At 37.3% G+C, this 27834-nt stretch overlaps 1 protein-coding gene across 1 annotated transcript; it reads right to left on the reverse strand.

The window, feature by feature from the left end:
- Positions 1–1409: 1409 nt before the first annotated feature.
- wsb1 (WD repeat and SOCS box containing 1) lies at positions 1410–27760 on the reverse strand. The gene is made up of 9 exons (XM_020920502.2): positions 27454–27760; positions 23775–23943; positions 18571–18845; positions 13611–13742; positions 11362–11462; positions 7872–8044; positions 7486–7599; positions 5488–5595; positions 1410–3630 (listed from the first exon to the last, which is right to left on the reverse strand). Exons 1-9 carry the CDS (start codon positions 27491–27493, stop codon positions 3468–3470), a joined length of 1275 nt encoding a protein of 424 aa, XP_020776161.1. The 5' UTR covers positions 27494–27760; the 3' UTR covers positions 1410–3467.
- Between the last annotated feature and the right edge of the window lie 74 nt (positions 27761–27834).

The raw sequence follows: 27834 nt of genomic DNA on the forward strand, positions 1-27834 counted from the left end.
GAACTTGAATTTTTGGCTTTTGTTTACTTCTGCTTGACCGGACCCATATGTAAGTCAGTGGCACGGTGCCTGAGTGGCTAACACTCATGCCTCCCAGCAAGAAAGTTCTGGGTTCGATCCCCGGGTCGCCTGGGCCTTTCTGTGTGGAGTCTGCATGTTTCTCCACATGTCTGGACGGGTTTCCTCTGGGTGCTCTGGTTTCCCCCATCAACCCAAAACATGCTCCAGGTCTCCATAAACAGTTGATAGTCAAGGTCAGTTAACGACAATCAATGTCTGATCAATGAAATGATCCAAATGATTCTAGTGAACGTGTATGGAGTTTAAAAACACAGTGGAGCACTTCCTGTATCACCACGACATCACAAGGTGGAACTCGGCTTAAGCAGCAGGAATTGTGTAAAACGTGTAAAATCGATATATATCCTCCACCCTAATATAATACTTTTATTTTGAAAGTTTTTACACAATATTTGCAGGACTAATTGATTTAAATGAAGTTTTTTGTAAAGTAGGACACGATCTAGCAGAAGGGGGACCAAGTCCTTGTTTTGCAAGTCTCTGACTTCAAGTCCGAGTCAAGTCCCAAGTCAAATACAGGAAAGTCCAAGTCGAGTCTCGAGTCACTGGTCCATAAGTCCAAGTCAAGTCCAAATCAAGTCCAAGTTGTCTGCTTTGAGCTTCAAGTCATTTCAAGTCTTTAAACCAAAAAAGTCACAAATTATTTTAGATTTTTGCGATTTAAATGACTTTTAAACTAAATTGTATTTAACATGTCATATTATAATTAGTATTTATAGAGGATAGAAGTTTTAAAATATCTTGACAAGATCGAGTATGAATCATTACTGTCAGAATTGAACAAATTGAGATTTAAACTGCTCCTCAAGTCCCAAGTCGAGTCCCAAGTCTCAGTCTTGGGGGCGGCAGTAGCTCAGTTGGTAGAGCATTTGCCCACTGATCTGAAGGTTGGCGGTTTGATTCCAGTTCTGGACATAAAAAACATCTCAAGTTGAGCGGTCAGATCCACTGACCCACAGGTTTGCTGGTGTGATTCCAGCTCCCACAGATCAATGCTGTCATTGTGTCCTTGGGCAAGACACACACAACAGTGTCTGTGTACACTGGTGTATGAATGGGTGAGTGGTTCCTTGTTGTAAAGTGCCTTGAAGGTGGAAAAGCGCTATAGAAAAATGACCATTAGTCCATTTTATGAAGTCAAATCTCAAGTCCTAATTCTAGTGACTCAAGTCCAAGTCACAACTTGCAAGTCCTCACCTCCTGTCAAGTTAAAAAACACACTTGTGAAGAAAAACTTGCCAAAACTCTGAAGTATTTGAGTAGAACAGCACTAAAATGACATCATCTCGAGGAGAAATGACACTGAAGAAACTGGAAGCAAACGGACGTAATTTTCTCCAAAAAACTTTATTCAAACTAAAAACACAAAAAAACATGACAACTGCAGAAACTTTACATTCATATTTATATAGCATCTCTAATATATTTACCGCTCTGTACTGCATTTAACCCAACGTGGACCTGGCGTGCCCTTTAAAAAAAAAAAAAAACTACACTGATGTCCAGTTTTAGAGAAAAAAAACACTGAAAAAAACATAGAAAACCTGACCATTTTTGTACAAACTTTGGCTTCTAGCGTTAGTTATTGCCAGTATTCACATGTCCCACTGAAATAACATTATTCATTCATACATTTACACACAGAATCACTCAAAGGCAAGTTGTCCATTCATTTTCTTCAGGAGCTGATTGGAGGCCGGTGTTTGACAAAAACAGTGCGGTCTGTAGAAGTTTCACATTGACAAGGTGAGCGAAGTAGAAAAAAAAAACGAAATCAAAATCAAATAAAAATCTGGAAAAAAACGAACGTTTTGAATGTGAACGTTTTGGAAGCTTTTTATGTACAAAATGAAATTGGTCGAAAACACTGGTGATTTTGAACATTTCTTTCTACGAAGCGTTTGATTTCAGAATTGGTGAAATGAAATATAAAGACGAGACTTGGACAAATGGGAAAATGTTTTAGTTCTGACGATCGATTTTAAAAAACTAGACGTAAGGCACTGAACAGTCGTCAAGTTTTTCTACAATAACATCGTTAAAGTTTCGCTGTGTAACTTTTCCGGGGAAACGTCCTTCTCGCTTGCTCTGCCTGGAATGTTCCGCAGTATTGCATTAAATTAAATCGTCTTTCTGGAAATTTTAAAACGACAAATTTTTTTTTTACGGCTCAGAAAGACTTTGTGGGTCACTTTTTCTTTCAAAGCTCTGTAAAACTTTGCTCGAAGTTTAATTGTCGGAACATTCCAGGCGAAGGGGTAACATCTCCACGGAGACGACCAGACTGCAGATGCTCCGTTAGAAAAGTGACACAGTGCAGCTTTAAGTCAAAGAACCTAGAAATTTGGAAGTTTTGAGCTTTTCACAAGTCAACCGTAGTTTAATTGGCAACTGCAAGAGGGAATACTTTTCAGGATCATAACATTGGATTAAAGTTTATATATTTAGGTAAAAAAGCGTTTTTATTTTATTTTAATTTTTTTAAACTTTGCTATTAAAATGTTGAGCACAAAACTATTTTATTATAAGACTATAGGGAGTTGTATTTCACGTAAAAATGGCTACAGCTTTAGTGTTTTGCACAGAATCTCTCATTGTCATCACAACCTTTTCTAAATTGGGATTATTCAAATTTTATCAATCTACAGTTATAAAAAAAAGTTACAATATGGAACTTTTCTGACGCTTGTTTCCATGGATGTTATTGCTTGTCTGGAATGTTTTCACGGAAAGCAAAACCACATCCATGAGGGCAAGCGGAAAGAAAAGTTACATAATCCGACTTTAATATCAAATTAATACTTTACTGATTGCTACGAGTAAATGTACATTTCACTGTTGACTACTGTGTTAGAAAAGTTGAGCGTTTCTCATTGAATTTCCGTCAAAAAGAAAATTATTCAAGGCAAATTAAGGTGATAAAAAAAATAAAAATAATCTGTACATTGTTTTTGAGAACTACTTAGGCAGTACATGGCGATCTACTTTGTAAAAAAAAAAAAAAAAAAAAAAAAAAAAAAAAAAAGTACCAAAAAATTAAAATATAAAAATCTGCCTTTCAAAATAAAAAAAAAATAAAAAAAGTTCCTGCTTCATTCTGTTCGGCCCCAGAGCTACAGACCCTTCAAACCAGTGTCTGTTTTTTTCATGAACCCTGCAGTCGTCCCTTTGGCCCAAGCTCCACTTCCGCCTCCGTTATATATTATACAGTAAGTGCAACAGCCTTTTCAAGTCAGAGGAGGAAAAGATGCAACTGTGAAAACCGTGAAAACATTGACCTTAAGAGTTTTGGATAGTGCTGGCTCCAGTTGACGCGTGTGGAAAAATAAATACAAAAAGGTAGCAGAGAGAGTTCAGTTTGTGTGTGTATTTGGGCGCGGCGGTCTTCAGATGACTCTGTAGGTGAGATAGTCGCGCAGCGGGGTGGGCATGGCCAGCGACTCCACCTGCTGCGTGGTCAGTATCCGCCGCAGGGTCATTCGGCACAGGTGCTGCAGGCTGGACACGGAGCGCGGGGACTCCCAGAAGTGGACGCCGCCGTCTCGGGTGCTGCAACGGATGAGAGACACAAAGATTAGAACATGGCCAGACGTTTAAAAAAAATAAACTTGACTCTTGCGAGTTTTAACCCTCTCCAGGCAGGCGTTGCAGATTTACCTACTTATTCCACATCCATATTTTATGACGATGCAGACTGTGCAAGAATGTTTACACACAAACGGCCAGAAGTGCAAAGTACTTTTGTTGTTTACAAAGGATAAAAATTGTTTCTTGGAGCACCACACGAAAAAGTGATGTTGTTCTGCCACTGTAAATCTGTTACACTGTGCTTTATGTTTTCATTGTTATGAAAAGTGGTTTACACATAAAGTTAGTGTTCATATCATTTTCAGTCTTCAGTGTTAATTTACCACACTGGACCAATGCTGCAAATCTGCAACATCCCAGAACACACTGCATGTGAAGGTCTCTCAAAAAAAAGTCAGGATTGTGTATTACCTCCCCATATGATCATTTTCCACAAATAGCAGATTTTTCCTGTTACTAAAAATGTATTTGAGCCTGAGAGGGTTAAGCAGTGTTCAAATGGTGTCACCTGGAGTTGTTTTGTTTCATTCACACATATTTGAGTATTCCTTTATGATTAGTCTGTTTACATCTCCAAAGCTCTAAATGCTCTGTTCCACATTGTGATGTCATGACATTATCAGCCACCTTTAACCGTTTGTTCAGTAGAGATTGACAATTCCAGGAAATACATTATGCAAATGATTCTAGTGAAAGTGCATGGTGTTTAAAAATACAATGGAGCACTTGCTGTATTATCACATGACAAGATAACACGTGAGGGTTTCAGTTTGAGGAAAGAAATCTCCTTAAATGTTCAGTGTTTGTGTGTTAAACGTGTGAATGAAACAAAACACTACTCCAGGTCTGTTTTTGATAAGGAAACATCATTATAATCATAAATCAGACAATAGACTAATACAGGACCTTTAAACTATGAGGTGTTGTGTATAAAAACTGCAAACTCTGTAGTTAAGACGTCTACAAATGTGAAACCTGTATTAGTTTAGAGCATCACTAACTTTCTGGAGGTGGGCAGTCACCAGTACAATTCCATGGACAAAGTGAAAACCTACTGGTGAATATTCTCTGTTGAGATGGAAAAGTGTTTTGCCACAGTGTGAATATTAGAGCCAAAGGAACATGTCCATGGAAAGAAGAGCCAAAGAAGAACAGGGTTTGTACAAGTCTGCTCAGTAAAGACATGTTCTGCTAGATTATTCAGTGCAATAAAAAAAAAAATTTAATTAAAAAATATTTTGGTCAGTTTAACTAAAAAGTGACATGATAGGGCTACTTTTTATCTTCTATCAAATCCCAACACTCCTGGTGTTAAAATGTGCACTGTGAACTGAGAGACTTTATTCCCAAACAAAAATCCACCAGTCTGTTTGTCGTCACAGAGAAACATTTTAGTAAATTTTTACCACTCTGCCCCACTCTGCCCCACTCTGCCCCACTCTGCCCCACTCTGCCCCACTCTGCCCCACTCTGCCCCACTCTGCCCCACTCTGCCCCACTCTGCCCCACTCTGCCCCACTCTGCCCCACAAAACACTTTCCCTTTCAGAATAAAAGCATGACTGAAATCAATATAGCTTTTATTCATATAAATCCCCTTAAAAGCCCAAAGTCAACACAGTGCCTGGTGTGACTCTTCCAAACTGGTTGAACAGGCTGCGGTGCAGAGCTCCGCTTGACTTGTCACTTTTTATAGTGTGTTGGAGCATGCTCAGTGGGCCCCTCCCTACTGCTGCTGCTGCAGCTGCGACTCCAACACTAAACCGTATGAATTCTTCCTGTATGACTGTATGACCTATAGTAAACTCTTGGGACTCACCCGGCAGCCAGGACGCCCCCTTCAGGAGAGAAGGCACAGCACAGGCCGTTGGGCAGAGCCGCGATGGCCTGAGGGGCGCGCTGCTCAATGCTCCAGAAACGCACCAACCTGAACAAAAAGCACAAGAACAACATTAGATACGGCACATTTAGGCCAGACACTGTGTCCAGTGTCGTTTGTTTTTTGGTAATTCGTGGAGGCCCAGAGTTGTATTTATATGAAGCTTTTCAGTAATTTTTTAAAAGGATCTCATGTTAAAGGTGCACTGTGCAACTTTTCTGGTGAAGGGTGCTGCTTGTCTCCATGGAAATGTTATTTCTTTAACTAGAATATTCCATGGTATGACAAATACAGCCATCTGGCATTTATTCATTATGGGTGTGTCTAATCCTCAAAAATGCAATCATTCCTCCTGTGAACAGGGGTGACTCTCCACAGATCTGACCTGTAATGTATTGTAGTGCTGTAACCTGCTCGTCTCCCTTGTGATAGATTTAACCTGTGCTGTGGAACATTCTAGCCAAAGCAAGGACATTTCCATGGAGACAAGCAGGTGGCAAACGTTCTACTAGAAAGTGAACTGTGCTTTAAGGAAATAATGTGCCATTTTCCATCCTCACACTGGTATCGGTTAATATCTGCTGTCTGCAGATATCGGTATTGGAACCAAAACAAATTGTTATAAAAGAGATGCACAGATCAAAGATAATTCAAATCTGAATTTCCAAAAATAAAACACAATTTTTGAATTTCATCATTAATAATTCATCTAGAAGCCTTCAGTTACTGTATTTTCACATTATTGGAACCAAAATGTGATTATCCACTACAGAAATAATACCAGGTTGCAGCTCCAGTTGGCTAAAATAGAATCCAACTTTTTTTCCCATCCAGAGTGAATTGCCTGTTCAGTGAAAGCGTGTTTGTCTTTCTGGCACAGGTCTCATTTGTTCAAACTGGATGTAACTGGTTTTGCCTCCATTTTGTTGCATCTGTTTCTTTTCAAATGTTTCTTTTCCACAGAATCCCACAGGAGGTGATTAATCCTGTGACAGTCACGTGACCATCTGAACAGAGTGTGTACAGTGACCCGGAGAGGACAAATAAACAAAACGCTCAGGAGGTTTTCTGCTGCAGGAGCTGTTTACTCTCGGGTCCATGTGAACTCACAAGAGACAGCAGCACAGTGTTCAAACATGGAATTAAGGGTTCAACATTCAATGGCCTAAAATACCAAGCCTAAACCTTTTTACATTTTAGAAAGAGTAAATGTGAAAATAAGAGCCAGGTTTGTGGAGATGCAAGCTCAATCAAAGTAAGAACCATAGACTGTATAAACAAGTGGACCAAGTGTGACATCACCCATACTGTTTGGCTCCAGTCAAATAAACACTGGATTATATCTTGATTTATGAGTTTTTTTTCAGTCCAATAAACACAACCAAAACAACACAAAAAAAACATGCTTTTGATTTGGTCTATTTTTGTGGTTAAAATACATACTGTGGATTTAAAGTGAATTCATTTCTGAGGAAAACTGTACTTTCCTGTGATCAAGAGACCATTGCCCCTGAATCATGCACGAATCACTAAATACAAGTTCAAGAGGGTAAATGAGCAGGGCAAACTATTATAACATGGCTAAAAGTTGGGAAAAGTAGCTTTTGCAGTGTCCCTCAATAACGTTATCAGCCCGTATCTGCAGGAGCACAGAGCTGCTGACTCCAGTAGTCGTGTTCCTGTTGTCCTTGGCCTGTGGGTCTCTTACTTTGCCACAGGAAACACACCAGCTCCTGTTCAAAAGGTGAAACTGTTTTGAGCCTCTGCTTTTATAAAGTAAGGTTCAGTTGTGGTACAGTGCGGATGTGAAATCTGCTGACGCTTCATTTCGGACCCGTGCTCAGTTGTGTAACAGTTGTTTGTCATATACTGTTTAAATAAGAAGGCGGCTTTTTAGGGATCATAACATCTGTTTAAACTCAGGAGTGCAGGACTGACCTGTCATCAGTGATGCTGGCGATGTGCCGACCGTCAGGACAGAAGCTCACGGAGCGAACCCAACGATCGTTTGAACCTCCCGCGAAAATGGGAGAGGGAGGAGGGAACAGGTGTCTGCACACAGAACAGAGCGTTACAAACAAGCACAAGAGGATTTAGTGTGTTTCTACTGAGCTGCACTGAGCTGAATGTTCACTGGGATGTTTCTAGAGATCCAAAGAAATCCTTATGCATCTTGTAACTGAACATAAGGAAACCCACTAATTTAAATATTTTAATAGATGTGCTGTATGAGGATAAGTACATGGTCAAAATGATTCTTAAAATACTGGTGATGTCAATAAAACAGGAGCAGATAACACAGGAGTGTAATAAATGAGACTGACCCGAGCTCGAGCAGGATGGTGGCCTTGTGGTGGTCCCACACGATGACGCGGGTGTCGTAGGAGGCGGTGGCCAACAGCGCCCCGTCTGGTGAGAACTCACATGACACCACGTCATTGTGGTGTCCCTCGAGCTTCCGGAGCAGAGTGTATTTGTCCATGTTCCATAGGAACACCTGCAACGTGAAGAGAGCGCTGTTATAGACACTGAAGGAGCACAGCCAAGAATATAGCTACAACTACTCAATAATCATATGCAAATTAAATTAAGCACAGGCTTTAATTATGTTCAGCTTATGCTCTGTGTCACTTTGGTAACTTTAAATCAGGCCAAACAAAAGAAGACACATGCTAACCAAGCAGCAGCTGTATAGAGACAATAGGCTATGTGTGGATGAGAATGTGCTTAAGTGCATGTAATGTGGTGTAAACATATACAAGTGATTATAGTGTATTTATGTGTCAACTAAAACATGTTTAAACATCAGTTATAAATACAAGTCTAATAGTTTAACAAAAGGTCTACACAAAAGAGAAAATAAAACAAGTAGTAACTTAAGGTAACATAATGTTACTCCACTGGTTTCCCCTTTCAGAGTCTTAGTGCTCTGTTTACAATAGGCTCGCACCTCCGGCCGAAGCCTACGAAGAGAGACAGATACTGCAAGAGAAAAGAATATTTTATGGCCAAAGGGTTGACACCTCTGGCAAAGTACACAATACATCCACTCACACATCCACACACCACGGACACGCTGAGGCCTATCATATGAGCTGGAGTTAGACTGTTACAACTACCATCATGGATTTGACCTTGACTAGGAAAATACAGTCTGATTTTGATAGAATTATTACTGCAATTAATACTATTACATAATTATTGCAGTTATTAATATGGTGTTGTATAGTTTTGATGCATATGGTCATTTTCTTAAAAACTGCTGATTGTTAAATAGTTAGTGATTGCATCTAAACATTTGATTGTAGCATAAATATTTGAAAATGTGATCGAAATTGCATTGGTAAAGCAAAACCAATTTGTTTCAAGTTTAGAGTACTTCATGTGATCGTGGGCGTGGTTTGGCTTGTCAGTAAGAAGAGATAGTGGGCTATATTTGGCCCTGCTTTGTTTGCACTTTGGACGTTTTCATTTATATCACTACTTTTTGTCCAGTTACAAATGTGTATGTTAGGGAGTAGTGCACTCAATAAAGAAATGTTGACTTAAATGAATTAGATTATATTTTAATCACATAAATCTTTGTATGTTGATCCAAAGCTATTTTTGTGTAAACATATACTTTCAATTAACATAAGATTTAGGTTGAAAACATGACACAAAACAATGACTTTGCTTCATATTTGAGCAAAATGTGTCTTGAGGTAAAAAATAAGTCTGTTGTGTAGTGTCTGCATCTAATTATCAGGCTAACAGTGCAGAAAGTTGTGGCTGTTTTTAAAAATCAGGTAGAGCGTCTTTAAGTCAACATTTCATTTTGTTGAGTGTGACAGGATGTGTAAGGAGATTAAACTGAGTATGTGATCTAGAAGTGCAGTAACTGAGTGTAATATGGTGTAGTTACAGGTATAGGTAGACAGACACAGAGCACCTACGTACAGGTCAGGTGCCTTTGGTCGTGTTGAGCCTGAGCTCCACCTGCGACAGGAGAGCACACTGTAGGGACACGGCCTAAAATCACCACAGGCCTATTACAATCACTAGGAATAGGCTAATATGACTACCTGTAGGCTAATATAACATTCACCGTTCACTACTGGGTCACACTAATGCGACGTTCAGCTGAGTTTACGCAACACAAGTTCACAGTCAATATTCAAGTGCACTGGCTCACATTCTGCTTATCGATTTTGGTGCGAAAAGTTCAAAATGTCGTTTTATATGTTGGAAACTTTGTCATTTCGGAAGCTCGGCAACATGACGGTTTATTACGGTCAACGAATAATTTCACAAACTAAAATAAAAGTAATGTCCATCGTTTGAAGAAAACACTCAAACTAATTACATAAATGGACGCATACAATTTTTCGCAGCAAGAGTTGTTTATATCTTAAAGTCATGTACCTTTCTTAATACATTTGTTTTTTAATACAACTGCATTTTGATATTAAACTGTACCAAAAAAGCAGAGAGTCAAGACTTCATTACCCTACAACTACCGTATTTTCCACACTATAGGGCACACTTAAATGTCTTCAATTTCATCCAAAAATGACTGCGCGCCTTATAATCCAGAACTCCTTATATATGAATTTATTGGTTTGTCTTAGTACGACTTTAGTAAACTACAAAGCCACACCACTTGCAGCATTACGGCTCCTGTAGTCAGGAGCATCAGGAGAAATACACACTGTGATTCCTTTTAATATCAAAATGCACCTGTCAAGAGACACGCTTACAACACCCACTTTAAACTCAAGACTGTTATAAAGTGAACACGCCACGATCTGCCAACGGATCGTGGACGCCTGGGCTAAGGATCAGTATCAACTGTGGTCCGAGCTTTCACCAAGACCAGAATCATCACTGAACTGCCAAGGAACAGTAACCACACTGACTCGGATAATGACGAGAGGGATGTGGGCGTGCTGGACGCCAGAATCACCCAACTGTTATTGTGAATACTCTAACAATTTAGCATCTCAAACAGTATTTTTTTTTACACGTTACAATTGAACAAAGTTGAGTGTTATTGTGAACGTGTTAAATAAAGTCTGACTGACTTATCTAATTGTGTTTCGTTTAATGCGCCTTATAGTCCGGTGTGTTTTTTATGTGAAAAAAGTTCAAAAATAGACCATTCAATGAAAGTGTGCCTTATAATCCAGAGCCCCTATAGTGCAGAAAATACAGTATGTGTATTTTTTGTGTCAAATTACTTTGATTAAATGTTTTTAACTGTTATAATTACTAATAATGTATGCGACTTGCTACTACCAAATTTCAATTACATCTTGCCATTACATTCCGAACCATATCCAACCTTTTTTATACACAGCTTTACAACGGAAATGTAGCGGCTTGCAGCTGTTTGATGTTTATAGTCCAAATTGCTCTAACAATTTAAGTCAACAATATCCGACATTGGCCATAACGATAAGAGTGCGATAAGTCTTTGAAAATCGATAAGCAGAAGTGGAATAATCTACTCTGTCTACAGTTTGTGTATTTTACCATTGTACAAGGCTGGGTTCTTAACATAAATAAACATGGGTTCATTTGGTTTGAGTTTACAGTGTCTACAAGTCTGTTTTCATGCAAACGTAAGTACAGTACAAGCGTTTACATTCACTGCAAACAACCAGTGGACTTAAAAGTATTGATTCTTATGACACAGAGCAATGTGGACAAATTATAAAGGCAGTTGATTGTGCAAAACTGTCACGTGCCGTATAAGCAAACACACAAGAGCTAGCAGACCAAAATATAACAGTATCATTTGAAATCAGGACTAAAGAGGAACGAGGAGCTTACTGCTTTGCCGGCGCCCACCGAGCACAGGATGGAGGAGTCCGGAGAGAAGGCGCTACAGTAGACCCAGTTCTGGTGACCACGCAACACTTTTACCATGTTACCTAGGAAACGCAAAAACGACATCGATTTTTACTTCTGTACTTTATTTGTTATTTTGGCAACAATATATAGTAAGAATTTTAAAAGTAACCAGAGAAAAATACAGTGAAAATGCATAAATATTAAACTGCAAACCAAAACATTGATGCATTTTGTTATAGTTATTAAAAAGTTTCACCAAGTAACTTTTCTGGAGGACAGTTCACCACCTACAATATTCCACAGTATGCCATTAAATTGATCCATCTCCATGGAGACAAGCAGGCCTATGTTTGAGGTCCGATCTGTGGAGAGGCAACCCGCTTCTAGTATGTATTTTTTTAAAAGCTGATTAAAACTTCTGATTAAGTCTGTGTAATTAATTGAATTTTAATTGGAGATCGTTTGACACACAAATTGAAATCACAAACTCATAAATGAGTTGAAACGATAAAGCTTAAAAGTTTATTTTGGGATATTTTTTATATAAATAAGTATATTTTATATTTTAAATATAGAGACTGTAGAAGAGCTGGATATATAGTTTATTTTGGATACATTTATGTTTTTTTCTATGCCTTATTTCATGTTCAAAGTATATTTTATTCATTTTATGTTTTATACATCAAAAAACTGCTCTAAGGTCCATAATTGTAACTAGAGGTGTGCAAAAATATCAAAATATTGATATATTGTATCGTTTAATATGATGATACAGTATCGATATTGTGGGCTGCTGTATCGATATATTACCAAGAGTATTGTTTGGTATATTTTACAAAATTTTCATGCAACACATTTGACATTTTCATCATTTTGATTATTAAAGCACTTCTTGTGCAAAGATACTAAAGACAGACATGAGTTGGGCTTTATTTTTTCTTGAACCGTATCTAATCTATTTGAAAGCTCACTGTATCGAAATATGTATTGTATTTTGGGCTGTGTATCGAGGTATGTATCGTATCAAGTTCTGAATGATACCCAGCCAGCCCTACTTGTAACCTAGATTTATTTTTAATTTGAAAGTTTTGCATAAATTATCATTTTTTAGAGAGAAATGCTGCACATTGTGTAACTAAAAAAATAATAATTTGAATAATCGTGATTTCAATATTGACCAAAAGAATTGTGAAAATTTTTTCTTTCCATAAATCAAGCAGCCTTACTCCTAATCGAATACATTCTAAATACACTAAATACTCTGTGGAACTTTCCTGGTAACGTCATTATTGTTTTTGAAAAGGGTCATTAAAAACAAATGTCATTCAAATTAGATAATTCGACTATAAACAAGTTCACTGGACTTTATGGAGTGTGAAATCATCCAGTATCTCTTCATAAAACCTTTAATGTTTGATAGCATGTTTTCCATTCCATCTGATTTTACACCAAGGTTTAAGTCCAAAACAACATGTGGAGTCCATTATTCAACACGTGAGGGCCCTACTGAGGAATGTAGGTCACAGATAGTGGCCAGTTGAAGAGAACAGCTCCCCTGGCCCCATCCCAACACATACAGCCGGTCACATGCAAAAACAAAAGGGGATAATCCGAAAAGAAGTCTTAACGTAGTAAAACATTCATATAGGATCTTTTTTTTCTTTTGTTTGACTAACTTTTTAGATAGAGGGTATGGTACTAGCTCATCTCCATGGAAACCTAATGCCTTGCCAAGAAAATTTCACAGTACGGTACTAAAGTATCTAGGCAGACAGAAGCAGGTCAAGGCCGAGTTACACGTCAGATGAAAGTTTTTCAAGGTTTTCTAGCGCTGGAATAAACGCAAGACAAGATAAGGTTTAATGCTATACTGTGGAACATTCCATCTCCTGAGTTATTTTTCCATCGTGAGAAACAAAATTGGTATTAAACTGAAACAAAATGAAAAGTTTTGAGTCATACCTGTACTATCGTGACAACACTGCTGAGTTTCATAAGATATTTTGATAAAAAAAAGTGTATTAAAATAAAGTAGAGTAAAGAGTAAAGTAGAGTAGAGTAGATATTCATTTGAGAAAGTATCAGGTAAATCTTTAGAATAGTCTTCAATGGTCAGAACTAGTATCAGACCAATTATTTAGTGCTAAAAATGCCTAATGTCTAAGAAACAGACTGTCAGCATACTAACATTTCTATACAAAAAAACTAAGGTATTTTGGATGAATTACCGTCGTCCTTGAGGTCCCAGACTCTGAGGGTCTTGTCTCGAGACGCAGAAACCAACATGAGGCTCCCGTCGGGGGCAAAGGTCAAGTCACGGACCACATCAGTGTGATCCATCAGGTTCAGCAAGAGCTTTCCTGAAAACAAAACCGAAACAATGTTAATAGAAATTCTAAAGATGTCAAACATAGAGCATCAAGATATGAAGCTGTTAACAAATGGAGTGCTTTTTTTTTTTTTTTTAACATGACAAAAAATGCTGCCCTGCTTTAAGCCATTAGAAATACTGTCAATGGCCATTTGTCAAAAGTTTACCAAGTTAACAAGGAGAATAAAGAGTTGAGGTTCCATTCAGATAAAAGTCCCAGTTCAATAAAAAAATAAAGGCTAAATCGTGGCTGTGATACTAAAGGTCTTTGTTAAACCACTTGTTGTGCAAAGTTCATATGAAACAGGCCCATTTTAATCATCAAAATGTGTTGCATAAACATGTTTCCTTCCTCTGAACAAGCAACAAAACTGTTGCTGTAACAAAATAATTGACTAAAATATACCACAAAATATTCTTGGTAATACATCGATACAGCAGCTCACGATATCAATACTGTATCATCACATTAAACAATACGATATATTAATATTTTAATATTTTTGTACACCTCTAGTGTTAACTGGAATTAGGAAACTGTCAAATTGAAATTTTTAAGATTTTCATGTTTGGTTAAGTCCAATGTTTAAATGTTAAAATGGTGTGGCAGTCACTGTTGATCTTTATCAATATGTCTAGATGACCTAATTGTGTTGCTAAAAGAATTATATTAAGAGAATGCACTTTTGGTTACGTCCATAACACGGCTGTTTTCAGTGTTGTTGGTAAATGTTAATGGTGATAACTTGGCAGTTTATAAAGTTTCAGAAATAGATTTTAAATACAGTTGTATGTGGTAACCAAAGATCCTGGCATAAAACTATTAGCTGCAAGCAACTTTTCAAACTTATTTATCATTCCTAGAAAGTTTATGAGAAACTAAATTGAAATTTAAGTTGGGGGCGGTCACTGCTGAGCTCTAGAAATATATCAAGATGAACCAATGGTGTAGTGGCCCAAACCTTCCCTGTGATATCATCTATTCTGTATATTTAGACGGGTCACATTTCAGAGCACCTGTCTCCTCTATTCTTAGGTCGACCAGCTCAGCTCCACTTGGGTCTTCTTCACGTTACTGTGCTTAACTCTTACACAACATCATTATCTAACACCAGTTAATGTTTCAACTACAGCGTCTGGGATGGTCTTGTCTTTTGGTCCGCTGCCTGAACATACCATCTGCATCCTCTTCCATCTCCCCAGCCAACTCAACTGGAGGCGTTTTTGCTTCCGTTTGTCTTTCCATGACAATCTAAACTCGTCCTCAACAACAACCGCTTAAATGTAGTTTTGAGTAAACTTGTTGGCAATAGTTCTAGATATTCATTTAAAGTATCAATACTACAAAAAATTACAAATCAATGTATGTCCCTGATTTTAAAAAAATAAAACAGGAGAAAGTAGAGAGCAGAGGGCATGTAAAGGTGTTTTGAGTAAATAAATGATTAGGGATGTGTGGAGAAAATAAATAAATAATAATTAATATATCGTATCATTTAATGTGATGCTATCATGGGCTGCTGTATATATCACCAAGAGTATTTTTTGTAAAATTATTTTGCTACAGCGCTGCAGTTTTGTTGTTTGTTTTGAGGAATTAAACTCTTACGCAACACATTTGACATTTTCAGATTTTTGATGAGTAAATTGGACATACTTCATATTAACTTTGCACAAGAAGTGGTTTCACAAAGACTTTAATATCGCAGCCATGATTTTACCTTTATTTTTTATTAAACTGTATTGAATCGATTTGAAATATATCGTATTGAATCGAAAGTGCACTGTATCGAGGCAAGTATCGTATCGGCAACTTCTTAACGATACACAGCCCTATAAATAATTGCTCAAAACATGCACGAATCACTCCAAATACAACTTTGAGATGGTCAGTGAGAAGGGGAAGGGCTCTTTCAGGTTGATTTTGCAGAATTTAGCTTTAAAAGTTCAGCTGGAGGAAGGAGGAAGACATTAAAAATATATGATACAACTTTAATACGTCCATTTTTAAAAAAATAATTGCCTATGATACGGTTTGTGTTGACAACTGTTTACCAAAGTACGTAATATCCCTTTTAACTTTTGTCAGTGCATACAACTGCCAAACAAAATAACAATTTAATTAGGACACACCCTGACATTCAGTTACAACAGAGGTGTATTGTACCACGTTATGAAACCATAACAATAATAGGAGCCTGTCACTTTTCAGAGCCCTTTTAACATTTCATTAGCATTTGAGTTATTTTAGTGGCAGGAATATGTGGAATGTGCCACTTTGGTATGAAATCTCTTCTTGAACTTTTCTAGAAACTGGTCTACACTGTAAAAATATCTGATAATGCAAGAAATATACAAACGCAATTTAGAACATGTACATTTTCTTACCAGTTTTACACAATAAATTTCAAGCTTCGGAGAAAAATATTAATTATATTGAAAACGTTTAATTGCTTACTTCATATAGCCGTCATGTATTTAGTCATTTACACCTTATTAAAAGAAATAACATAAAACAGCCTTGAAGTGCTTAAAACCCTCAGTTAAAACAGTTTAAAACCCTCTCCATAAAACTAGTTTAAATGGTTTTGCTGCTTTGGGCAAGATTCAACAATGCGCTCCAGTGTGCAGAATCATCAATCATCACAGAGTCGGGTTCTGAATCCAAACCAGCCGCCATTTTCCCTCTGGATTCCTTCACGTACTCAGGACTACACCCAGCCCTCGCTTTCCCCCCCAACTTTAGCTGGAGGAGAGGCGGGTTACAGCGTACGACTTTTACAAACTGCATCGTGGAATAACAAACATTTAGAAAAGAGTGGGTTGCAAATATGTTGAGGGTTACAGCTCAAAGTTATTTTAGTGCAGGAATGAATGATTTAGGACTTTTTTTTTAGGAATTTTTCAGATGCGCATTGAGATTTGATTGCGATTTCTGTTTCAGACCAAAAGGCTGAAGTATTAACTGACAAACTAATACAAGAATCACATTTCAGAACACATTTATATAGATCTGAAGTGCAGGATTAGCAGTTTGAATGCAGAAAAACGACAAGCAAAGAAGTGAAATCCTTCTCATAATCTATTAGGGCGAGGCGTCTTGCCCAGTGGCTGCAATGTATGCAATGGTTAGATTGAACCGTTGACCTCTGATATAAATGAATACATTATGTTTGCTTGCAGTGACTCGCCTGGCCAACCTACGCCACATGCTTTGATTGACAGGTAGATTAACCAATCAAAGATATGCACGGCTGAGCAGTTCAAAACAAACACGGTGACTTGCAGGCAACAATGGTAAAGAAAAACGGTAAAAATAAATAACACGACTGAGAAAAGGTGTGGATTTCTGCGGAACCAACAAGCCAAGCAGTCAGTAATCTAAGGTTATACAAGTTAGATATTTTGAATATTCAGAGGGGGTGTGTACTGCATTTGAGAGACACATGCTCCAAATAAGCAGCTGTGGACTCTTACGCAGCATTTATGGTCCAGTTCCAGGTCCTTGTGCCTTCAAACAGCATGAAAAAGGGACTGGTTGGTCGGGCAAGGCAGTACAGTATTTTTGGGACTATAAAAGGCACACTTATTTCCTTAAACTTTTCTCAAAAATCAACAGTGCACCTTATGTATTAATTCTGGTTGTGCTCATTAACCTCCAACAGATTTTATGTGGTACACAATACTCAAAAATCTGTCAAAATGTTTTAGTATGACTTTAGTAAACTACAAAGCCTGATGGATTGTCGGAGCATTACGGCTGCCAGTCAGGAGTCTCGCAGAATAAGTCATGTCCTTTAGTCTGACAGAAGTTGAACCGCATCAGGACAGAAGGAGTGTGCAGTTTTTTGGGGTTTGAGGTTTTTTTTTTCAGCGCTTATAGTTCTTATAGTGAGCAATCTAGTTTTAAGTATAATTTCTGTAAAATGTAAACAAATGTGCACAAAGCTGCATTTAAACACATTATTACTCAATGTATATTTGAGTCGTCCTCGTAGTTAATAAAATAAACTTAAATGATCCACCCACATTTACATTCATAATACACATTCACCAAGACAGGGAGCCAACGCCGGGCGAATTACACCACGATCTGACAAAGGATCGTGGACACCTGGACTAAGGATCAGTCTCAAGTGTCATCCGTTTGTTTCGTTTAATGCTCCTTATAATCCGGTGCACCTTATAGTCCCAAAAATATGGCAACTATTAAAGAGAAGATAACAACAATACCGTAATTGTCATCTCTGCACTGTTTCTCCTTACCCCACCTCTTGGATACAGCCTAGATATTTTTTGTATTTAATATATTTAACTTGTAGATGAGCAAACTGCCTCATTTATCACCAGTCTCTTCAAATTTTTGCTACTTGTTTTGGATGTAACATTACCATTTGCTCTTTGGTATTATATTATTATATTGTGAAGTGTGAGCTGCTGTGTCCAATAAAGTTTATCTCAGTCTAATAAAAAAAAAAAAAGAAAAAAAAAAGGCAACGTGGCATTGTGTAACCTTTTCTAGTTTTCGTCACCTGCTTCCATAGATATGTCATTGCTCTGCTTGGAATGTTCCACAGTATGACATTAAACATTTACCTTACGTTTATTACATTTTATAGTTTTATAGGTCAAAAACAGCTAGAAAAACAGGCATTTCTGACTGTGAGCGGGGTTGCCTCTCCACAGATCTGACCTGTAACTTGATCTGGTTTGGTCTCCATGAAGATAGAAAGGTGTAATGCCATACTGTGAAACATTTCAGACGAAGGATCCTCCACGAGAAAAATAACTCAATGCATGTTTAAATAGTCCCTCACCTGTGTAGACGTCCCATATCTTGATGCGTCCGTTGTTGAGGCCCGTGGCGAGGAGAAGCTGGTCCTGGCCGAACTTAAAGCGGTGCCATTCGATGTTCACGCAGCGGCTCTGCTTCTCCGGCACCGATGACCCGAAGGCCAGTCCCCACACAATGTCCCCGCAGTCGATGGTGCGCTCGCGGGGCTCGTTCAGAGGGATCAGGGCCTCACTGCTGTTCTGCCTGGAGAGCCGTCTGGGACCTGCGTCTGTGCCCTGGCTGCTCTGCCCCAAAGCGCTGCAACGAGACAGGGGGCGCCGTTACAGATGGATTCGGGAGATATGACGAGAACTGTTAAAAGTGAGTGTTAAAAGTCTTATTTGTGGGTTTTAGAACGATGAAAAATTGGGACCGTTACCGTAGTCATTAACAAATTATTAGCTTTTGAATTGGAAAAGGTACTCAAAATGTTGAAAATAACATGCTGAAATAAATTCCCTTTTTATTTTTCCTTTTCTTTAATTTGATTTAGTGATAACATTATTGTTGTGACTACTGTTGTCATTATTGCTGTTGGTAATATTATTAGTTATAATTACTATTATTACATATTAATTTAATGTATTTTATTATTATTTGTTAATAATAATAATAATAACAATAATAATAATATTATTAATTGTTAATATTATTATTATTGTATTTATTTATTTTCTGTTTCTTTTGGAATTGCCTGCTGTCTTGTTGTTTTTGTGTTATGTTTATGTATGTTTAAACATTTATAAAAGTCAATAAAAAGAATTGAATAATAATAACAGGCTGAAATTAGGGGTGTAGTCGACTAAAGAAATTCTTGGTCGACTAGAGATGTCCAGTCAACCAATTAATTGAATAAAAAGGGGGGCGTGGCAAAAATTATCAAAATTACTGTGATCTGACCACATATTTGACCCAAACTACTCAAGACAATTGCATGGAAGCTTTTGAAAATACTTTAAGAACCCCAAGATAATTTAATAAATAATGATGTGAATAATGATGAAACTAGATTCACAGTTTAGTCTCATTTTGCACCTGGTTTCCTGCACTTCTACATAAAAACTAACCAAAGACTGTTCATGTTTTACATTGTATTCAGTTATTTATATTAATATAAAACGATAGACTTTGCCTGTTCTAGAAACACTGTAGGGTTGGACGGTTATGGAAAAACGGAATCCAACAAAATCAAAATCACAAGTCTGTTCATGGTGTAATTTCAATCACCAACATGAACACTTGAGAACACACTGAAATATTAATAGCTAAACCAGTTTTGTTTTTTTTTAAACAACACACATTGCGGTTTGTTTTTTTCATACCCAGTGGACATTTTGTGGTTTGCAGACATTTAAATAACTGCAGTCTTTCTATTTAGCTTGGGATCTGACCTTGACTTTTTTTTTTTTTTTTTACTTTTGCCTTGAATTGTTTTGTCATTTTAACTTCCGCGACTTGTTTTGTGAAGCACTTTAAATTTCTCTGAGAATGCATTACGCTAAAAGACATTACTGAATCAACTACTACCTCAGACCCACCCTCACCTGAATTGACTTTCTAATTCAGTCACGTCATGGTCAAGAGTCAAGATACAGTTTTACAAGTTGCTAGATAAACATTTCTAAACAGCAGCTTCTTGGAACAGAGCAGCCCTGTTCTGTTTCGAAGCAGTCACAAGGCTAAATTTGCAGAAACAGGCCATTAATTCCAAGGTCGAGAAATCCTTTTTTTTTTTTTTTTTTTTTTTTTTTTTTTTTTACAGTGTCCTTGACTTCAAGCTTCCAGAAACTACTATAGCACCAAGTTTACACAACACTGTTTTGTTTAACATTGAGGAAGTGTCCACATGACTTTGTTTTTACAAGTACTGGTATGGTTATGCAAACAATATAGAATTTAATATTGTGATTCCAAAAATATTACTGGTTCGGACCATCACAACTTTTCAAATGAACAAAACGTTACTAATAAAACATTTGGTCTAAACTTGCAGGTTCAATTTTGAAAAAAGTCCAAGATATTTTCCATTTGATTTTATTTGATCTTATTAAAAACAAAAAAGTCCATGTTCATTTCCTGAAAATAAATAGTCAAATTGAATTAATCCCTCCAACTTCTGAACTTCTTTTACTAAGAACTGGCTGATCACTGCAACAACTGGAACTCATTTGAAATTGTACCAATTATCATTGTAAATAGTGATTTCAATTAAAAGCAAGTAGTACAGTTATAATAATATATTTTTTAAGCCTTAGCTACTGGTAATTTTCCTCAAATCGTAAAAGTTCAAGTCAGAGTTAAATTGTTGAAAATTCCAGTTAGAATATTTCTGGTATGTGGTGACGAGTATGGTGAAAGTATTTTAGTTACAAAAGAGACAGAGCTGCAGATGTTTTGATAATGTACATTTATATAACTAGAATCCACCCATTCATTACACATGTGGGTTTAATTTGAATAATACTGTCCTGTCATTCTGGTAAGAACAAGTACACTTGGTTTTGTAATCAACTGTACAACACAATTAAAAACAACATTGTGAAATTGCTTGAGGCTGCCTTGTTGATTGCAAAGTTGGTTTAGTGTGCTTGGGAAAGGCTGAGAAACTAAACAGAACATTTAATTTTTACATGTTTTATGTGGTCTTAAAACAGCTTTTTAATATTATTTTAATTATACACCATTCCTTTCTAAAATGTTGCATAGTTAACTCCTAAATATATATAATAATATATTTTATTTTTAAGCCCCTTTCAAAAACACTCAAGGACACTGTACAGGACAAGTTAAAAACACAACAGGTGATGGTGTGTGGTTATGTGGGGCAGGAGTGTTGGAATAAGTAAGTTTTAAGTCCAGCTCAGTTGTAAGATAATGTTTTTTTATGTCGTCTCATTGCTGTAATTGCACTTTCAGGTTCATACAAACAAACCTGTCCTTTGTCCTTGTACAGCGTCCTGTGTTTACCTTTTTTTATTGGCCAATTAAACCATTACGCCTCATGTTCTAGAAGATGTTTCGGGTAGTGCCAAAACATGTTGTGCAATTATAAATTAACTCTGATGTGAAAAGGTTGGGTCACGGTCTAAATTGTGATGATGTCTTCATTTAAGATGGAGGGGCCTGTAGGACTCTATAGGCGACTGCAATAATGCATTTTGAAATAACCAAACTTGATCCACAAATGTAGAAACTTATTATGTTTAAGACTGACTCTCCAAACTTGACATAATCATCTTAGTATCAAGTCCATCACATCGTTGGAGTTTCTGAAGTTATTGTGAAAAAATTATTCCTCTTTTGTATATTTATAGTGACAGAACATTGAACTCCAGTGCCAGTTTTTGTCTCGTGGATTGGCCCTGTCATTAGAGATATGATCCATAAACCAGATCAACAAATCTGCAATGTGACAGTCACACAGCAAACTCCACCACAGAATTCTGACCCGTCTTCCAGGTCAGTTTTAACAGTATATTAGTATTCTTTGGTTTCAGCGTACTGTTACATGCTACATTATGAAGATTTTCCCATTTAATTTTGATTTAAATGGTAAATTGCTCCTCAATTTGAAACCCAAGGATAGTCACACTTCTCTTTCTGCTTTCTTCCTTTCAGCCTGTTTTTTTTTTTTTTACAGTCAAACTCGGCAGATGTTCGTAAACACACTTTATAACATTAAAGTCTTGTGATTTTTTTCAAACTGATGGAAAACAACTTAATGAAGGCAGAAATAACTGGAACAGACTGTAGAAGGTCTTATGATCTATGAGTCCCTCTTGTATTGTTAAACTGTTTACTGAACACTGAATAGTCACTGCACTGTTTCCAATTGATCTGTATCCACACGCAAAGAAGTGAGCGAGTTTTCGGGTGGAAAAATAGAAAAACTGAAGCAAGACTTGTTGGCCGCACATTTTAAAGATGCTCTATGTAACTTTTCTGGTGAAGGGTCCATCACCTGCTGTTACTGCATGCTTTTCTACACACACAGGTTCCACACTATGCCATCTTATTTATCTTACAGGTCTGATCTATGGAGAAGCAATCCCACAGTAAGAATGTATAGTTTGTCAAGGTATTTTTTTTTTTTTTTACATTTTTGCTATTTATTTAGAATAGATTATTACCATTAATACTGTGATGTGTGAACTACTGAGTCCAAACCATTTCCTTTGTGGATCAATAAAGTTTGTCCAAGTCTCATGTCGTATAAATGCAAGATAAACTGTTTAATGTCACACTGTGAAACATTACAGATAGCAGTAATATTTCCATGGAGGTAAGCTGGTGGTTGACCCCAGAAAGTTACAAAGTGGACTGGAGTTGTATGTACGCAATAGTATGATTTAGGGATGTAACAATAATTGAAATATCGTGAATATTGTCATAGTGCTCACAATAATATCGTGGACCATCACAATATATTGAATCATGAGTCTCTTTGCTTAAATGAAGAGTTATGGTGCGGCAAGAGCTAAAAAAAAGACAGAGGGAACTACATAGACCATAATCCTTTGCTCCATTTCAGTGTAGACTACAAGAAGAAGTAACAGTTCTAAGCACTTTTAAATCTTAGTCCTTTGGATTAAGTCTTGTCAAGGCATTTTAAGAGGAAAAAGTAGCATATTAACAGTTTTGGCTGTTTAGCCTCCTCAAAATATCACAATAAATATCGTACAGTGAAATGTATATAGTGAAAATATTGTCCCAAGAGATTTGGATATTGTTACATTCTAATTGTGAGCCTCCCCACCATATCGTGAACTTTCCCATGATATCATACGGTGACGATATTGTATCGTGAGACTTTGATATTGTTACACCCCTAATATGATTCTGTTCAGATTAAAATACAGCGCTTTTCCACCGTCAAGGGACTCAAAGCGCTTTACAAGAAGGAACCACTCACCCATTCACACAAACACTCACACACCAGTGCACACAGACACTGGGGGCCAGGTGGGTTAAGTGTCTTGCCCAAGGACACAACAACAGCATTCATCTGTGGGAGCTAGAATTGTACAGCCAAACTGTGGTCAAGATGAGTCATGAATCTTCTTGACTGCTCTACCAACTGAGCTACTGTCGCCGCCAGAGTCCAATTCCAGTTACAAATCTAATCACAATACTAAAAACTATTATACTAGTAACGTGTTCTGTTCCTCGCTTGTCTTGGATACTTACAAGTCTTTCAGGCATTTTGTCCACGGCACGAGCTTGACGATTCGATGCCCCTGAGACCAAGCGAAGTAGGAACCATTGGGAGCGAAGGCCACGGTCCACGCCTCGCGCCCGGACTTCTGGTCAAAGGGAGCGACCGGCACCAGCAGTTCACCGACGAACTTAGCCTTACCTGGAAATCAAAACAAAAAGAACCATGTATTCTTGTATTTACATGATTGAAAGAGGGGGTATCGCACTTTAATGAGGTGTTAGACGCAAAGATGTAACATATTCAGATCACCATGTTACCTTTTATTGTTTTAAAAATGCTATAGTCACCAAAAAACTGTATTAACGTGTTTTACAAGTTTCATTTTCGCTCTGTCGCAACACAATTGGTGTAGATTCAGCTAATGAAACTACTACACATCGCATCAGGTTTGTGAAGTTGTGGTGTATTTTTTGGCATTTTGCTTTTGAACATTAATGAAAATTTGCATGCGACGTAGGCTTTTGGCTGACTCTAGGATGAATTCGTACCGTTGACTAAGTAGTGTTCGACAGTGCCTGGGAGAGACTGATAAATTACTCAAACATGCAAGGATGACATCAAACTTCTTCAGGCATGTTTCTGATGAGGGAACGGGGTTAAAAAGTTGAATTTGCATAAAACCCTCTTGTGAAAATGCTAAGTCATCCTAACTGTCAAAATTGTAGCATGGATGCAACTGGTGGCCTCCTGAAGATGACTAAAACACATTTCAATGATTAACTGCGATCAGATCTTTGACACGGGCCTCATGTTATACGAAGCAACATGCCCAGGGTCACTTGAGCTGCTGTCGTCATTCACACACCCTCTTAAACAGGGTCAGGCGGTATCCTACAGTAACCTACAGACTGGAGAGGGCCTGTCTCCAACGCTGGGTTCTGATTCGCTGAAGGAAACCCCAACAACAGGTTTTACAGTAAACGCCTCGGAAAACATGAGAAAACTTTTACTCAGTCCCAAGAAACTTTTGGCTGCCTCGATGTTGCTCAAACTTTGGACCAAACAGATTACGTTGTTATTCAGTTTTGCATAGGGCTGGAAGTGAAAGTGAATTTATATGAAGAAAGTGACATTTAAATGCACAAATACGCCTAGATTGTTCCTGATGTGCAATAAACGATTATGTGTAGAAGCTACTCTAGATTATGGTGATCAAAGGGGCGACATTAGTCATTAGTCATGAATCTTCTTGGCCTTGGCATTCTTAACCACACTATCGATGACAAACTAGAAAAGACTTGTCCCAGTGCAGGCTTCTGATTGGCCGATATTGGTGGGAGTACAAATCGAAGGCAATTACAGCCAGAAAACCCTGAGGTCTTGGCAAAGAATACGATCACATATCAAAGCAAAGGAACATTTATTTAAAGATTACAGCAATTAATAGCAGCCTGTCAATTATTCAACTAGGAAGTCATGCAAGGACATTCATTTGCAGCCAAAGAATGTGCTTCTGCAAGTTCAGACATTTGTGCACAGAAATTGTTTAAATTTTAAATGTTTGTTAATTTATTTTAAAGGTGCAATGTGTAACTTTTCTGATGGAGGGTCCGTCAAATGCTTTTCTTCATTGCTTTGTCTGGAATGTTTCACAGTATGGCATTAAACCTTTCTATCTTCATGAACACCGAACAAGATCAAGATACAGGTCAGATCTGTGGAGAGGCGACCCCACTCACAGTCAGAGCTAGAAACCACCTGTGATTGAGTAAGGTAGAGATGTTTAATGTCATACTGTGGAACATTCTAAGCAGACCAATGACAAACCCATAGAAAAAAAGATGGTGATAGACTCCCAATCAAAAGGTTACAACATCCTGTTTAAGGGAAAATGATCAGTCTGAAACCCAAGGATAGAAAACATAATACTCAAAGTTTACGGTCTGTTACTACTTTTATACTTCTAATGTCTTTATCCAACAGAAATGCACAGAAACCCACATCTACAGACTTTAAATGGGCTACTATACCATATAAAATAAATAAATGGCTATTAGAGCAAGTTTTTGGCCTTTCTCTTTCCATGGTTACTTGGAGAATGAGTTTAATTTCTAAGGTTCTATGTTTGTTTTGATGAACGACCATTTGGTTAATATTTTACAAAACAGCAACTAACGTTTTTTTTTGGTAGTCGACTAGTCAATTATTTTTTCAACTTGGCTAGTCAAACCATTATTACATCTACATTTTTTTTAACATACATTTTACCTAAAAAACAGTTTGAAACAAATAACCATTTTAAGAAGCCTTCAGTTTTATAATTTTTTGGACTTTTTAAAATCAGTAGTGTCTGTCTTTGTTTGAAAAAGTCTTTTTGGCATTTCTTTTAGAGTACAATCTGTACAGCCCAGTAATACCTCAAATACACAATTACAATTTGTTTAGTCACGATTAATCATTACAGCCCTTGCTTCAATGTTTTGCAAGATTATTTAGCGAGAATATTATATTATCAATATCAAAATTTGAAATATGACTTATATTTGATAACTTTAAATTTTCTTCCAATGAAATATATCTAATCAATTGAATTATTATTCTATCAAAATATCACTAAATCAAGTTGAGTGAATTGAGAGTAATTTTAAGGAAACTTGTACATGTACATTTATATAAATATGTCCTATTTGACACCGGTCTCTTTTTATTTTTTTGCTACTTATTTAGAATTTATTATTAACATTTCTATTTTTTCTCTTTGTTATTATTTTATATTGTGATGTGTGAGCTACTGTGTCTAAATAATTTCCCTTGTGGATCAATACACTTTGTCTAAGTCTAAAATGTATTTACACTTAAAATTGAAAAATATGAAGTTAAATAAAACGATTGCGCTCTTTGAAAAGTGGAATGTGGTAGACATGACGTAACGGACCCCTTCTGCATTGTGTTATACGTTTTGTGTTGTTTTGGTGTAATGGAAATTGTTTATATGTGCAAAGTGGTAAAATGTATTTGCACATCTGTTGAATTAAAAAACAGTTTGCTTTCAGTGCTTTGTGTGGCATCATTTTGAAACTAATTTTAGTGCAACTTCCATGTTTTGATGTTGAAAATATTCCGTATGGCGGCGTGAGGATGGTACGTGCTTTACGTGGCGTCCACTCCCCGCAGCTGTATGAATCACAGTGGGGGAGGGTACAAGGTTTTAACCAGGGAAAAAAAAATCAATTTGGACAAAGTTAACGCTCAACTAACACGTTACATCGACAGTTAAAGGAACTATCTGCCTAGAACTATGATTCACTCACCGTATACGTCCTTTTTTTTTGAGCAAACAACGCGAGAAAACGTGCGAAGAATTAACCGCTAAGAAAGTGGGACGCCAGCCAAGAGCCCCCAGGCACCGGGAGAACGCGCACACCCAGATATTCAACTATTTCAGGCATTAAATTGAACAAAAGAGAAATATGTGCGTAGAATTATGAAGTAAGATTGAAAACACACTAAATAAACTCGCTGTCGCCCGATAAAATGAATGATCAAGCGCTGTGTTTGCCTTTCCACGCCATGTAAATGTGGGTGCGCAAAAAAAAAAAAAAAAAAAAGAACAAATGCCGACGTGACAACAACGTGCAATTGTTGAAGTAGCAGTGGGTTTGTTGTGATTAAATATACTAAAACAAATTTTAAAAAAGCGTTACTTACCTAAATCATTTTCGTTTACAGAGTCTGGGAAGCTTGCCATCTAAATAAGGGCTGAGACCTGAGAGAAAAATCCGAGCACGAAATGCAAAACTGAGGTCGGCTGTGCTAAAACAATCGCTCTCTTTATCTACAAAATAAGGTCAAAGATCTCGGTTCAAACTCACTTCGTCGCTAAGCTAAACTCGTGATCTTTTCAATTACTTATAGATGAGTTGTTTCTGATGGGAAAATCTCTCTTTTCGGTCGTCTCGGCGCTGAATGTTGTCGAAATACAATAGCTTCTGATCGAGTGGCTCCCGTTTTAATCCGCCGACGTACGAATCTGGGAGGAGCGTCGTTACGCAGGGCGACGTCAGGGCGGTTGTCATAGTGATACTACTA

The sequence above is a fragment of the Boleophthalmus pectinirostris genome, unplaced genomic scaffold (genome assembly GCF_026225935.1).
Source record: "Boleophthalmus pectinirostris isolate CB_2022bp ecotype Guang Dong unplaced genomic scaffold, ASM2622593v1 HiC_scaffold_9, whole genome shotgun sequence".
Lineage (NCBI taxonomy): Eukaryota > Metazoa > Chordata > Actinopteri > Gobiiformes > Gobiidae > Boleophthalmus > Boleophthalmus pectinirostris.